This window comes from Halichoerus grypus, chromosome 1 (genome assembly GCF_964656455.1).
Source record: "Halichoerus grypus chromosome 1, mHalGry1.hap1.1, whole genome shotgun sequence".
Taxonomy (NCBI): domain Eukaryota; kingdom Metazoa; phylum Chordata; class Mammalia; order Carnivora; family Phocidae; genus Halichoerus; species Halichoerus grypus.
The window spans coordinates 68592367-68607262 of NC_135712.1; the positions used below are offsets into that span (position 1 = coordinate 68592367).

General features: G+C 45.0%; 1 protein-coding gene across 23 annotated transcripts in view; it reads left to right on the forward strand.

Moving 5' to 3' along the window:
* KALRN (kalirin RhoGEF kinase) overlaps positions 1-14896 on the forward strand; it is a 642588-nt gene that overhangs the window by 592385 nt on the left and 35307 nt on the right. For 10 of the 23 annotated variants that reach the window (XM_078066838.1, XM_078066842.1, XM_078066805.1 and 7 more), the window contains 5 exons: positions 194-365; positions 4239-4477; positions 6147-6403; positions 9978-10101; positions 11260-11319. In XM_078066838.1, the coding sequence (XP_077922964.1) occupies positions 194-365; positions 4239-4477; positions 6147-6403; positions 9978-10101; positions 11260-11319 (852 nt within the window). Of the gene's footprint in view, positions 1-193; positions 366-4238; positions 4478-6146; positions 7265-9977; positions 10102-11259; positions 11320-14896 lie in introns of those variants that run through there. The other 13 variants (XM_078066860.1, XM_078066895.1, XM_036071674.2 and 10 more) reach the window with 4 other exon arrangements.

Genomic DNA, 14896 nt, shown 5'->3' on the forward strand with positions numbered 1-14896 from the left:
TACAGATCCGGCAGGTTCTCCAGGATCATGTCATTCACTCAGAGTCAGAAACCAAAGGATTTAGCTATTAGACCCAGGACAAAATTTTGGGAATATCTCCTGAAATAAAAACTTGGAGGAACTGTAGTATGTTGTTGATTTTTTTTTTTTTAAACCACTTAAATATGAAAAGATTCAACTTGGTTTCTTCCAGATGAATTACTTGGTCCTGGAGGAGAACGTGGACAATGACCCCTGTAAGTTTGCGCTCATGAATAGAGAGACTTCTGAGAGGGTCATTCTGCAAGCCGCCAATGCGGACATCCAGCAGGCCTGGGTGCAGGACATCAATCAAGTCTTAGAAACACAGCGAGACTTCTTAAATGGTAGGTACTGGGCCTGGCTTCTAACAGGGCCATTTTCAGGGAACCCCACACCTCTGAGTTTCCTTGGGTCTGGGCTTAACGGTGACTTCATGAGCCCGGATGACATTTTATAAGGATGATAAATTTGTAGTTTTCAGAAACACTTGGTTGAGAATTTTTCTGAACCTGGGTATGTCAGTGGAACAGATGGAACATGATAAAGAAGCCCCATCTTTCCAAAAGAAGAGCTATTCTCTTAGAGCCTAGCCATGGGGTCTATGCCTTGTGGCCACCCGTGCCAGCTCGTAATGATTGTGGCAGAAGTCTGAGTTGGGCACATCCTCCTTGTCTCAGGGGCTGACTATCAGAGTACTATGTTTTCCCATTTGGTGGCTAATGGCTAGTGTTTTCACAGATTCTCTGGTGTTACTTAGTGTTCACTGGGAGTTTGACAGATCAGTGAGAGAGCCTACAGAGGTCCTCTTGCTAGCCAACTTGAGCCCTTTCAAAGGAGAGGTGATCCCTAAACTCTAAATTTCAGTAATATCTTGAAACTTCCCACAACTCATGATTACAGAGAGTGTAGCTCTCTATGGACCCTGCAGGAGTCCCCTCACTGGTGGTGGGAACCGAAGTGAAATGGCGCTGCTACCTTGTTTAAGTTTCTTTATTTCTTTTCGCTGCTGGGGTTGTCTCCACGTTGAGCTTAGCATGTGACAGGAAGTGTACAGTTTTAAACCGGTGCTCATCTTTCAAGTTGATGCACTCAGAAGTCTCTCTGAGCAGAAACAGAGCTGGAAGTTGAAAGCAGAATGTCACCAGAAATGAAGTTACCCCAGACACTCAGCAAGCACATATGCCTGTACGTACACACACATACATGCACACACAGACTCAGAAAGCACATATGCCCATACGTACACATACACACACACACAGACTCAGAAAGCACATATGCTTGTATGTACACACACGTGCATGCACACACAGACTCAGAAAGCACTTATGCCCATACGTACACATACACACACACACAGACTCAGAAAGCACATATGCTTGTATGTACACACACGTGCATGCACACACAGACTCAGAAAGCACATATGCCCATACGTACACATACACACACACACAGACTCACCAAGCACATATGCTTGTATGTACACACACGTGCATGCATGCACACAGGTCCACTGTCAGATGTGTCACCTCTTGCCAGTACTGGAATCTGGACTCTTTCAAATGGTGCAAACAGCCCTTGTTGGGTGTCCAGCGTTGACCTGAATGCTGTGGGGAAAAATTAAAGGTAACATACCAGTTGAGGCCGTGGGCAAGTCATGATGTTTCTGTGGGCCTCTGTTGGCTCATTTTGTGAAAAGGAGAGACAGTCTACTCTGCCCACATTGGCACGTGCTCTGGTGTGCCAGTCAGCAGTACGGGAAGCAGGAAAACATGGCACAGCTCCCTACAATCTCAGTCTAACTGCATGTAAGGGATTTAACACATTGTATTTATTTTAAAACATATAAAAGGAAATTATACAGCAAGATAAACATGAAACTTCAAAGCAATTTCACACTGTAAGTGTGAGAGTATTTTGGGGTCATGCCCCTAGGCCCCCCAACTGTAGAACAGTTTGATGAAAAAAACTTTGTCATCTCTAGGGCTCTAAAAAGTCTAAAATTAAACACCAACCCAGCCCTGAGGGATAGCAGCAGAAGTTGTATATAGTTTACAGTTTCTGAATGTAGAACTTTGAATTAACACCTATGTTGATACAATAATTTTACGTAAAAGGTGCACATATATAAAATACATGTATAAATTGTATTCCAGTAGTTAAGAATTTCTGATAGATTCTAAGCTGAAATGAGATTTTTAAGTTTATCAATTCAGTACAAAAGACAAATAAGAAAAAAAATGAAACCAGCAATAATTGAAGTAACAACAATGGCTCGTACCATTGAGTCCTTTCTCTGAGACAGGCACAATGCTAAGCATGTATTCACATGTATTATCACATTTCATCCTCATGTCAACATGGAAAGGTGAGTCCTATCATCCTGTATTTTTCAGGTGAGGGAAAGGAGTCAGAGAGGTTAATAAGCTTGTCCAAGGTCACAAAAACAGTAGGTAATAGAACAAGGACTTGAACCCAGAACCCTATAACTTAAAATTAGGCTTTTAACCATAAACTACAGTATAGTCGCTGGTGGTAGGGCACACATTTATCTATGAGCTCCCTAGCAAACAAAGCAAAGAAAGAAACAGGATCAGGCATAAGATGCTATATATCAGGCAGAAACAAACCCTCCCAGGAGATGCATAGCTTCCCTGATCCTAAGACCTGAGTAATGCAGACTGAGACTGGTGGAAGAACAAAGGCTGTCTGTGTAGCTCATTTAAAAAGCCATATTATTTTGAAACACTTCAGCACAGTTATTACATATATAATCAGGTAATACCCCAATTCCATGTGATGGATACTGATTCATACAGTCAGGTTGATAAGGCCTGCTTCAAAATTCTCTGCCATCTACTTAAAACTTGGAACTACATTTCTTTGGGTGTAGTCCATGATCCAGACTTTTATATGGTTCCAAGAGACCTTTTTCTTAATTATAGTGAGTTATGGAGCTATTACTGAACTACATTATCAATTCTTAAATATTTAATGCCTACAGAATACTGTCCAGGGAGAAAAGCTGAGCTCTGGCAGGAGCCCGATACTTTGACACACTCAAGGGATAAGGCTGTGATGATAGAGCAGGGCCAGCCTTTTGCTTACAGAGACATGTGCAGGCATCGCAGGGCCTCCTGAGACCTCAAAGATGAAGAATGGTGGCCCTATGTTGAGTCCTACCAAAGTACATGCTTATCACTATAGAAATATCCCTATAATTGAAAGGCCCCAGCTGTTAACCCACTTAAATATTTGTTACAGAGAATCCTGATAAAAATGACAAAAGTGGGCCAGCCCTTGAAGTCATTATGACAGAGTTTGACCTGCATGGCTTTTGCCTGGCTATCCCTCTTTAGTACTCAGGCCTTGGAACTTTCTTATCTGAAACTCTGTAAAACAAAGCTCACATGTTTCCTCTGTCTCCTGAGTTCCACTGACTACCATTCTGCCAGTCTCCAAATTGGAGTGACCCTCAGCCCTTGTCTCCTCCTTGCATCAAGGCTGTGGCAGAATCTAATCTCCCTCCAGAACACATGTCACCTCATAGCCATTCTACATTCTCACCAGCTCTACTCTGCTTGGGTCTCTTGCTGGTCACTATCTCATGGTTTCTGAATCAGCCTCTCCAATACCTCCTCCCAACTGCCACAAGGTTAATGTTCTCCAGGTGTGGCTCTGGTGAGAGAATTTAAAATGTTCAAGTTCATTTAATCCAATCACTTTTCATGATCTTCAGAATTACACCGAGGCTCATTAGCCTGGCTTTGTAGATCTTTCAGCCATGGCACCCATAACCTCCCTTACCTGTCTCATCTCTTCCTCCACGGAGACGCCTGGCCTTCTGCTGCAGGTCATCTGACTCCATCCCGTTCTCCAGACACACTTCACACTTGCCTACATCCTGCAGAGTCTGAAGCGTATCACCACCCAATCCCCATAGGCCCATACACCCATGCGCACACACACAAAGCCTTCTCTCCCTGCTTTTGCACAACACTCTGCACTCACATAGGGCATCACTTCATGTTTGCATTTTCCTCATTAAGGTAGCTTTCTTAAATCTCACAGGAGATTATAAATTCCTTTAAAACAAGGGTAGTGTCTTCCTCATGTAACACCTCAATGCCTGGCACAAAGCCTCTGTGTAATAAGCTTCCAAATCCTTGTGGGATTCCTGGAGCTCAGAGTAACCATCCACTCTTACCCTACAGCCCTACAGTCGCCCATTGAGTATCAACGGAAAGAACGGAGCACGGCCGTGATGAGGTCCCAGCCATCCAGGGTTCCCCAAGCCAGCCCCAGGCCCTACTCCTCTGTCCCCACGGGCTCTGAGAAGCCCCCAAAGGGCTCCAGCTATAACCCACCTCTGCCACCCCTGAAGATATCTACCTCCAATGGCAGTCCAGGGTTTGACTACCACCAACCTGGGGACAAGTTTGAGGCCAGCAAGGTAAGTGACAGCACCTTATCCCCACCCTCAACACCCTGAGGGCGCAGCCTCTGGGCTCACTTGAGGAAGTAGCTTCTTTTTATGCCTCTCATTTGACCAGAAGCAACCCACTAAATACAGCCGAGTCTCAATTATTTCTCTTTCTTCCCCTGCAAATTGAGTGAGTTAGACCAGTTCCCTCTGCGCAGACACTCTGTGTCAAAGGGCTGTTGTCATCTGCAGAAACTCTGCAAATATAAGGAAATATTGTAGTGGCAACTATGACCTATACCAAATAGAGTAGTTGTAGTTTGGATCACTAAAAGTCACAACTCTACTGTTTGACATCTTAAAGAGGTCACCCTTTCTAATGATGAGCTGCTGAAGTGAGCTCTGAGTCCTTCGCCATCCACTGGCTGATACAGCAAGGGGAAATTGCTCATTGTGAGTGTGAATGGGAGTAGCAACCTTGGATGAGACATTTTTCACAGATAATCCACAATTCAAACAGCACCATGAGAGCAGCGTAGAATTAACTGTATATCCAGTCTACACAGCTGTTTTGACCCTACCAAGTGGTAGGTGTGAGAATAAATGGGAAAAGTGCTAGATTAGGAATTCAGGCAATCTGGTTCCCATTCCAAATTCTGCAACCCACTTGTTCTAGAACCTTAGCAAGTTCATTAATCTCATTAGGCCCCAGTTGCCTCTAGAACTTAATGGATCTTTGAATAGATTTTTTTTTTACTTACATTTTTCCTTACATGTTCTGATTTTGTAGTTTTATCCAAATTATTAGATGATATTAATTTTTTAATGATCTATTAATAAAAACTAAGATAAGTTTTTTAAAAATCAACTGTTAATGTCTAAGTTCAATTCTGTATTAGAATAACTATACTGACCTATTTCATCACATTACCTAAAAATGATTTTCTACATTAAAAATTACCCTTGTGAGTTAGTTGAAGTCATATTGGCCTTTTGTCAAACTTACTGAAGAATTTCTGGCTCTGATCATGGTGTATGAGGTAGCCAGGCCTCACTAGGAGATACAGGCCTAGAAGCAGCTTTCCTGGTGTAGTCATATGAAAAGGCCCCAGAGGCCGGACCTCTTGTATTAATGAATATGGGCGGGACCAGAGAAGTTTTGTTCCCACTGGAGTTGGGTCAGGGTAGGTCATGGTCTTGCCAATTGAATTGGGCAAATGTCTCATTGTTACTCCTGCTTCAAAGAAGATCAGAATGTAGCATAAGACCAACGCTTTTACAGAAGGAAGAAAAAAATGTTTCGAAGTGTCTGCTTTCCGCTAGGGGGTTGTGACCCTGACCTGACCTTTGCCCCGACGTCACTCTGCCCAGGGGCTTATGTCTCTGTGTGCCTTTGCCACCCTCTTCTATACATTAGAGGATGCTGGTGGGAAGGTTGCATGATGGGAGGCTTCCAGGTGGAAAGTGTTTATGTTCCCTAGTCTAGACAGTTCTCTACCTATTCACCCTTGATTATAATATTATACGCAACATCATTATAAAAAGTAGATTTTCAAAGCATGTTTATAGATATCATTTTATTGCTCAAGATAATGTTCTGCCTGCTGTTTACCCTGCTAGTAGAGCGTTGGCCTTTAACCACGCAGGGGGATGTGAACGGCCTCCTTGTGTCCGTGTCCCTCTTGCCCTTGTCTCTTAGCAGGGCGACCTGGGAGGCTGCAATGGGACCTCATCCATGGCCGTGATCAAAGATTACTATGCACTGAAGGAGAACGAAATCTGTGTGAGCCAAGGTGAGGTGGTCCAGGTCCTCGCCGTCAACCAGCAGAACATGTGCCTGGTGTACCAGCCTGCCAGCGACCGCTCCCCGGCGGCCGAGGGCTGGGTCCCAGGCAGCGTCCTGGCGCCCCTCCCCAAAGCCACGGCGGCCGCAGAAAATAGTGACGGAAGCATCAAGTAAGTGCCTCGTTGGCTTCCCCGGGAGAGGAGTGTGTGGATTAAAAAATCAAAACCAAACAAAGAACACAAAAAATGCAAACACACGCTAGGGAATTCCTGCTGCTTATTCTCGACAGTGCCACCGGAACCAATGTTCGAGCGCTGGAGCCACACGCAGCATGGGGCAGCCAGGCTGGATTGTTCCAGGCTTTTGTTGTTGTTGTTGACAGTAGTGGCTGTGGGTTTTTGGTTTTTGTTTTTTGGGTTTTTTTTCCCGTTTCGTTTATAATTTTCTGTTCGTTTTTTTTTTCCTCCCCTCCCCCATTAAGAAAAGAACCCTACTGAAACCCTAGATGACAAAGGCATGCCTTCCGTTGCTCCATTTGACCCACCACAGGATTCACTGGACTGGACTTTATTTATATTGTATTAAGTTACTGATATATATATATTTTTTTTTTTTCTTTTTGATTGACACCAAAAAATTACCTTAGCACGAATGCCAGACCTATATAGGTCAGAGGCCTGCTGCTTCTCCCAGGAGAGAGGGAACTTTTTGGTTGTCTGTGGCAATTCCTCTGTACAGATTGTAACATTTTTTTTTTTTAATTTCTCCCCTCCCCTGTCACTTTAATATATGTTCATGGTAATTTGTAAGATATTTCTTTTCCTTATTTTGGTTGCGAAGACCCTTCCGAACACATTCCTGTATAAAGTATTTTGCACTATTTAAAGAACCCCATATGGATGAAGTCAGGTTGTGCAATATAAATGGAGAGTCACAATGTTCATCATTGTACCTGTAATGTAACTAATAATTTTAAATGTACTATTTTAAATATGTAAAATAAATTTTCACCATGAGCATGTTTTAATGAGGCTAAAGACTAGTTGACCCTTTTTCCCCTATTTCACTATTCTGGGAGTTTTAAATGTGCAAACTATTCTTCTTCTTCTTCTTTTTTTTTTTTTTCTTTATTTTAGGAATTGGTTGAATGCATTGGCAGTGTTTTCCTACACAAAAAGTGCTTTAGTCACTAAAGCTCCAATACTAGCCTTCCCTTCAGCAGCCCCTATAATATCTCTGTCTCTAACCCCTGAGATGTGGAATGGTACAGATTGGATGCTGTCCAGCTGGGTGCCCTTGAGGTGCTGTCGTAAAGTAATGACTGATGTACGAGGCAATGTTTGGCTTGCACCCCCCGTTTTCCATGCTGTGCGGCCATCCATGGCAGAGGTGGAAGGAACTCCCCACTAGATAGCTGAACAGGGGCACCAACAGAACAGCGCTTCTTTGGCCCTTTCTCTAACTCAGGGGATAGAGGGGACTGACCTCACCCTGGCCTTTCTAGGTAACCACAGGCCCAGCTGGAAATCAGTGGTGGCCTCTAAGGCACAATAGGCCCAAGTCATTTTATTCTAAAGACATTTGTTTTTGGTACCTTTTAAGAAGCTTTGGAAATAAAGGCCCTCAAAGCATTGAAGTTCTTATTAGTCAGTTAACTTACAGAGCTAACTTGTCATGATTTGTGACCTAATTATCCAGGCACTCAGGACTTCTTCCTCACTTTTGCGTCTTTTGATCACTTTTTCATACCTTCCATGGGAGGGAAGGTAGGAGGGATGTCAGGCTGGGCAAAAGAGAAGAGATCCAAATACGAATGGGTCATTCTGGTTCCTTGTCAGCCCCTCATGCACAAGGGTTGGCAGGTGTGGAGCAGAGGCATGGACTTGAAATGGTTGTCAGTATTTATCAGTGAAGGACACTTACCACACCCTCCCCAGGGCCTACTATGACTACAGGAGTCAGAGTTGGTTGGGATGCCTCCAGCATAAATGTCACTGAAACCCTGTCTCCACATCAGTTCCCGGGCCTGTGGCCAAGAGATGGAAACTCCCCAAACCATGATGACAACTTCTTCTGGGAAGAAGAATGTGAAATTGAGCCTGTCCTGCCGCTGATACTACTCTGAGTCTTCCTTCTGAACATTATTTGTAACATTTCTAGTTTCTCACCAGGCATACTGAATGACCCCCAGAGGGTTGTAATAAACGTAGGAACACACCCCACACTCACACACATGCTCACTCTGCTGTCCACCCTAGGAGTCTTTGTAGCATGGATTTCCCTGACTCAAGGTGTTCTCAGACTGAGTCAGGGATGTGGATTCTGGGGGTAAAGATACGAGGTGAATGTCTGAAGTTAACAGTGATACTGTCTAAAGTTAGTTTCCACGACTGGTTCTCACACAGGTACAACCGAAGGAAGTTGCTGGTATGCTAGGGAGCCTCCCTGTTCAGGAGGTACAAGAGAAGGTCTGGCCAAGAGATTCTGGCTTTCTGATGGAGCCCACTTCCCCCTGAAATCTGAGAACATGACTATTATTGCTCTTTCCTACTCAGAAGGGTAACCATTGAACATGTGTATTAGTGATAAATATTTTGGAAACACCTTCAAGACATCCTAAAACTCCTGACATATTAGAACATTCTCCTTCCTCCTAAATCTTATGTCTCTCTTTCTCTCTCTCTCTCTCTCCCTCTCCTCTTTCCCTTAATGAAGGCTCTTTTCATCAAGCTCTGTCTGCAAAGGCCTAAATTTGACAAGGAGACACTGAAGGGAGGCCAACCTCACCTATTCCAGACAATGATAGAACTTCATCCAAATTCTGTGACCACACCTGAAACTGATGATGCCTGCCCAGGGTCACTAATGCTGTTTGTGACTTGGCTTTTGGTGTCTTTGTTTTTGAGTCCTGACATGTGGAACTCAAGAGCTCTGCTCTGAGCTTGTCTTTACAGGTCTGTGAAGTAGCTTCCGACCCCCTTGTGGAAAGGAAGGAGTTAGGATATTGCTGCCCCCACCACCCTGAGAGCATGTAATGGGTCTTCTCCCGACAGGAAAACTCTAGGACCTCTTAGTGCTCGACAGAGCTCTTTATTCACAAACACTGAGTGATGTGGAGGACATAGAACAAGAAACCTTCATCCTAAAATAACGATAAATGAGTGGTGTTCAACTGTGCATTAAGTCAAATGCCCTAGAAAAAAGTCCTATCGGTACTACAGTGTTTGGGAGTCGCCACAGCCCAAATGTAAATAATGAGATGAAAACCTCAAAATCATCCTTTTGGGTCTTTATGTCTGGTCCTGGGAAAATACCAGTAGCTTATGCATTATAAAATCTACTTCTCTTATCTTTTCTGTTTTACCCACCCCCTCCACACCTCATTCTTCCACCATCCACCATACTGCTCAGAAGGGAATTCCTCAGTCCTCTAAGGCTTCATCAGTATGATATAAAAACTTTCCTTGGTAGAGTTTAATAACCCAGTACTCCTATTTTCCTCAAGTGCTGCAGCCAACTTGCACATCTCTCAGGAGGGGTCAAAGCACATCCTCACTCACTCCCTATTGGAGGCGAGATCGGCCACCAGCCACCACAGGAGCTGGCGTGCAGGTTTGGGGCCTCTGAAGCTGGGGCTTGACTGGAGCACCTCACCTACTGACTCACCCAAGGGTGGCGGGCCCACCCACTGCCTCACTCTGCCCTGACCTGCCATTTTGATTGGTGCATTTTTTGGTACAACAGGAAGTCATGTTCATGGCATACTCTACGAATGAGAAAGCGGGCGGAAGTGGAGAACACGGGTAAAAATGAAGCCACAGGGCCTCGTAAACCCAAGGATATTCTGGGCAACAAAGTCTCTGTTAAAGTGAGTAAGGTCTTCCAGAGCTGTGTCCCACCTCTCATCTACTCCCACCCTGCAGCATCTCACGAGTCAATTTGGGTGGATGGGGATTTTTTTTTCCCAGTGTGGGGACCAGAGGGGAAGTAGTCTAGCAGGATTTTGCATGCAAGATCAATTTATTTTTTATTTTTTATTTCTCCTGGCAACTTCGATTCAAATAAGTAAGTATCTTTTTTTTCTTTTATACCTTTCTCTTTATACTGTGCACATGTTTTATAACAAAATTATCTGTAGCATTATTCTCGTAAAAATGCAAGATGCTTGATTCATACTGAAGTTCTCAAAGCTGCCCATTCAGTATCCTAGGTTTGAAAATACATGCAGGGTAAGGAGATTAGGAGTGCTTGCCAAACCTCCAACCCTGTGAAGTCCGAGGTTTGGAATTTAAGGGCCACTATGGCCTTGCTAAAGTTTCATTTCTTTTCCCCAGAATTCAGACGACATCATTTTCAGGCCTACACATGGGCAGGGAAGGGGAGGCACATTGGCAAGCCCAAGTTACTGTTTTGTAATAATCCACCTCTTACTATGAACCCATTGATTCTAAGCTTCGGCAGACCCATATTGCCCCCCCCCCCCCATCTTGAAACGCTGTGATCTGTTTTCTTTACATTGGGCCCTCTGAAAAGGATCTGACTCTGGACAATGAGAATAAGACTTCTGATGCTGAACATCGTTATAATGTGTGATTATCCACCTGGCACTTTTTCCCCTTCCTGAGCAAAATAAGAACAACTGAAACCCATGCTAACGTCCTTCTTGGGGAAAAGAAATTGTATTCCCTTCTTCACTTTCCTCAGGGAAGTCCCAGCCTCACAGAAGACAAGAATTTAAATTCTACAGCACTTACGCTTCATGTGGTTGCTTCTTCCACTGCTGTTTCCCATGAGATGTGTGGCAGCACACGATCCCAGCTACCCACCCCCACCCCCATCCCGGCCCGAAAAGAGCATGCTGCCACCCTGGGTGATCAGCACCCCCACCTTAGAAGCACTTGGTTTTTTTTCTCTGCCCAATTTCCCATTGCTCATGCCTTTCTGAAGTTCTCCTCCCTCTCCAGCAAAAGCTACCTGTGTTCTAACTGTGTTCTCTTTCTTCCCCCTCCTCATGCTGCCCTTCAAGGAGACGAACAGTTCCGAGGAGTCAGAGTGTGATGATCTTGACCCTAATACTAGCATGGAGGTAGAAGCAGCTATTGTTGTCCTATTTGCTATAATGATTGTCTTTTTAAATGTGTTCTATAACAGTGACCTTGCTAAAGTGACTGGTCAGTCAAGGATAAATGGTGATGTGAGAGCATCTCTGGGTGTCCCCTCCCAACTTAAAGACAAAAAGAACATTCAGCTCAATTTTTATAGAAAACTTGACCTAGATATTTTAAAAAAAATAACAACTTTTTTTTCCTCATGGAGAATGGCGTTATGAAGAGTGGCCGATTCCTAGCTGAAAGACAAGAACCCTTTTAGTTTTAGTTTCTCCCTCTTTTGTTTCTCCTTCCTCCCTCTTCCCTCTTTTTCTTTTCCCTTTATTCTCTTCACCTGGTTCTTCTGCTAGAACCTATTCCTCCCTTGAGGCTTCAGCAAAATCATGGACTAGGTGTGGTCTGGTGGGTGACCTGCTCCCCAGTCACTGTATATGGCTGGCTTAGAGCAAATGAGTGATGGTAACAACTCCAGGACCCACCTCTGCCTGGCCCCATCCGGAAGTAAAAGCAGCCCTGTAACCTTAGCAGCAGTCTCTCTAGAGACAGGGAGACTAAAACATTGTCAGGGGCCTTTCTTCCACTGTAGGGCTCCAGAGGTATGGGAGTAGAACCAACACCTCCACCCAGAACATTGAATCAACTTCCAACCCCTTCTTGGCTAGAAACTATCTTGGGTTAGAGAAATAGGACCTCCAGCATGGCTTGCCACGGAGTGACAACCCTCATAAAGTTATAAGCCCTAGACAATTAGAGCACATGTAGGCTGGCTTTCCCTGCCATTTTGTCTTTCAGAGTAAATGGAAATGTTTTTCTCCAAATCTGTGTTCCCATTACCAGTAATGGATAAAAGTTTAGAGATTTCCCCTAAGTACAAAATAAAGAGTATTTTTTAAAAATCTTTTCCTTTTTATAGACCTAAACTTTCCACTTAACTAGATGGACTTTTATTATTATTATTCTAATTTGACCTAATCCCAAAGAAACCCACCACCATATTAAGTCAATGACCAGAAAACCCAAGAAAGACCATTCTGCCCAAGAAGGAGTAAGTCAGCTGGGGAAGATGCCAGTTGCGTTGAATCAGGTCAGAAACAGTGGTTGAAAGTAGGAGTTCTGCCAGGATGCCACGGTTGCCTGTGGGCGTGGGTATTGCCACAGAGCTAAATCCAGCAGGTGTGGGTCAATGCAGTGCTGCAGCGTGGGAGGAAGTGGGTATGGCACTCGTAGCCTAAATGTATCTTAGAGAATGAGGAAGCCAGGGGAAATTTCTGGCTCTGCTTTCCCTGTGTTTCATAGGATAGGCGCTAGCTCCCGTGGAGCCCACACCTATCAGCTTGTAGACTCGTGCTGACACCTGTATGTCCAGGTCTAAGTTTTGCTGGCCCGTATCAGAGATACCATCTGCAAGTAGAGGAAGTCTAGGCAGAGGGAGGGACAAGCCAGGTATTTGTGATCTAGAAAGCAACTTGGGATCTTTTTCAGCTCAGGTGGAATGGGGAGAGAAAAGTGGCTTTCCCACCCTGCTCATTAATGCAAGAAGTGGGCACAGAGCCATGTGGGGCCAAATGAGCAACGCAAACAGAGAAAGTTAACTGATGTAATCAGATGCTCCATTCTATGGTTAGATAAGCAAAAGGACATAAACACACACACACGTACACACGCGTTAGCCCTGCTTTGTGAATTGAACACATTTCTAAGGTTCTTATTCATCCAAGGCTTACAGCCCTTCACATAGACTGAATGAGATGGGTCCCAGGGAGGTGATTTGGGATACATAAGCAAAAGCGTTAGGATGTTCATGCTGAATGGAGGAAAGCCATGAATTGTGTTGATGCATGTCTGGAAAGTTTTCAAACACAATACTTGAGGCAGTCATTTCAGTTAACTGGCACTGTTGAGGGGGCATGTGGTTAGAAGCCAGCCAAATATTCTGGTTAGTCCAAGGTTTCTGTAGGAGGTGTGCATGCAGCCCTGGAATATTCCATATGGATCCTCTTAGGTGCCAGTGAGCTCTTGGGCAGTGGCTGTGTTAAAGTTAACTCAACACATAAGCAGGTGCTGAGGGAACACAGGCGTCTTGGCGCTGCTAGCTTAGAATTTTCAGACACAAATAACAAATGAGACATAGAGAGTCAACCTGTTCAACATGAGTTGAGAATTTTCCCACAGGATAGGTAAGCAGAACTTCACTGCAGTGTTCATTGCAGAGGAGGAAAATGGCCAGGGGTGCATGGTAAAGACAGCGACTCCTTGAAGACCCAGCTTGAGAAGCAGGTGGCCTCCTGAAGGCCTCTGGCTGCTCGTTGGTCATTTGGGGCACCATTACCAGGCCCAGCCTGGCCCCCAGCCTCACTCTTATCTTCTTTTTTTTATATTTTATTTTTTTATTTTTATTTATTTGACAGAGAGAGAGAGAGACAGCGAGAGAGGGAACACAAGCAGGCGGAGTGGGAGAGGGAGAAGCAGGCTCCTGGCTGAGCAGGGAGCCCGATGCGGGGCTCGATCCCAGGACCCTGGGATCATGACCTGAGCTGAAGGCAGACGCTTAACGACTGAGCCACCCAGGCGCCCTCACTCTTATCTTCTGAACCTGAGCACTGTGATGTGCGTTGTCTGGTTGTTGACAGCGTGTCCCTGTGCCCTGGTGAGCTGTGCTGCCACCCCCGTGGCTTGTGCCATGAACCCCTGTGCTCGACCCCAGCCGCCACGCCGGCCCGCACACCCAGTGCACTCACTGTTCCATGCCAGGTCTCTGGATGCTAAGTCCGGCCCTCTCCAGTGTCAGTCCTTGACCTGCTGCCCGCGTGTTGATTCCCATCCCAGCTGTATTTAGGCTTTCTCCTGCCTCCACACGTCCATCACTGCCAAATTCGCTACTTTTCTTTACTTTTTCTCAATTGGTGGAGTGAAGGGTCCCTTTAAGGAGCAGTTTCCTTGCATCTTTGCTTACCGTCAGGGCTGGCGTACGTCCCACCATACCGTTTCATGGAGGTTTATAGACACCTCCTTGAAAGCTAATTAAGAGGAAAATGAAGCACCCTGAATCCGAGGAATCTGATTTCCAAAGCTTTCCAAGAACACCCAGCTATGTAGAAGGAGGCAATTCTGCTCTAATGTATCCACCCTTTGTCTTCCCCTATGGAGAAACGCTTGTGAAGAGCCTCAGGTACAGCCCCCACGCCCCAGTCCCGGCACACAAGCTGCTGCAAGGTTGGCTCCGTCTACAGATCCTCTCATGGTCTGGCTCCCCCTTGCTCCTACTGATCTGTGACCACACCTCAGAGAGAACTATTCTAGAAATGGCAAAGGTCTGTCCATAGTTCACCTTACTTTCTCTTGCGCTGATTACACGTTGGAGGCTGGTGGAGAAGAGGATATAGTATATAAGAGAAACGTTTCTACATGGAAGAAGAATCCAATCAGGCTGAAAATCAAACTCTAGGCTGTTTGGGGAACCAGTTAATGCATTTTTTCCAGTACAGCTTAGACTGCTGAGTGCCTTTCCTTGTTGAGGACTGCAGGTGAGATGGTCTGCTGAGCATCACACGCCCA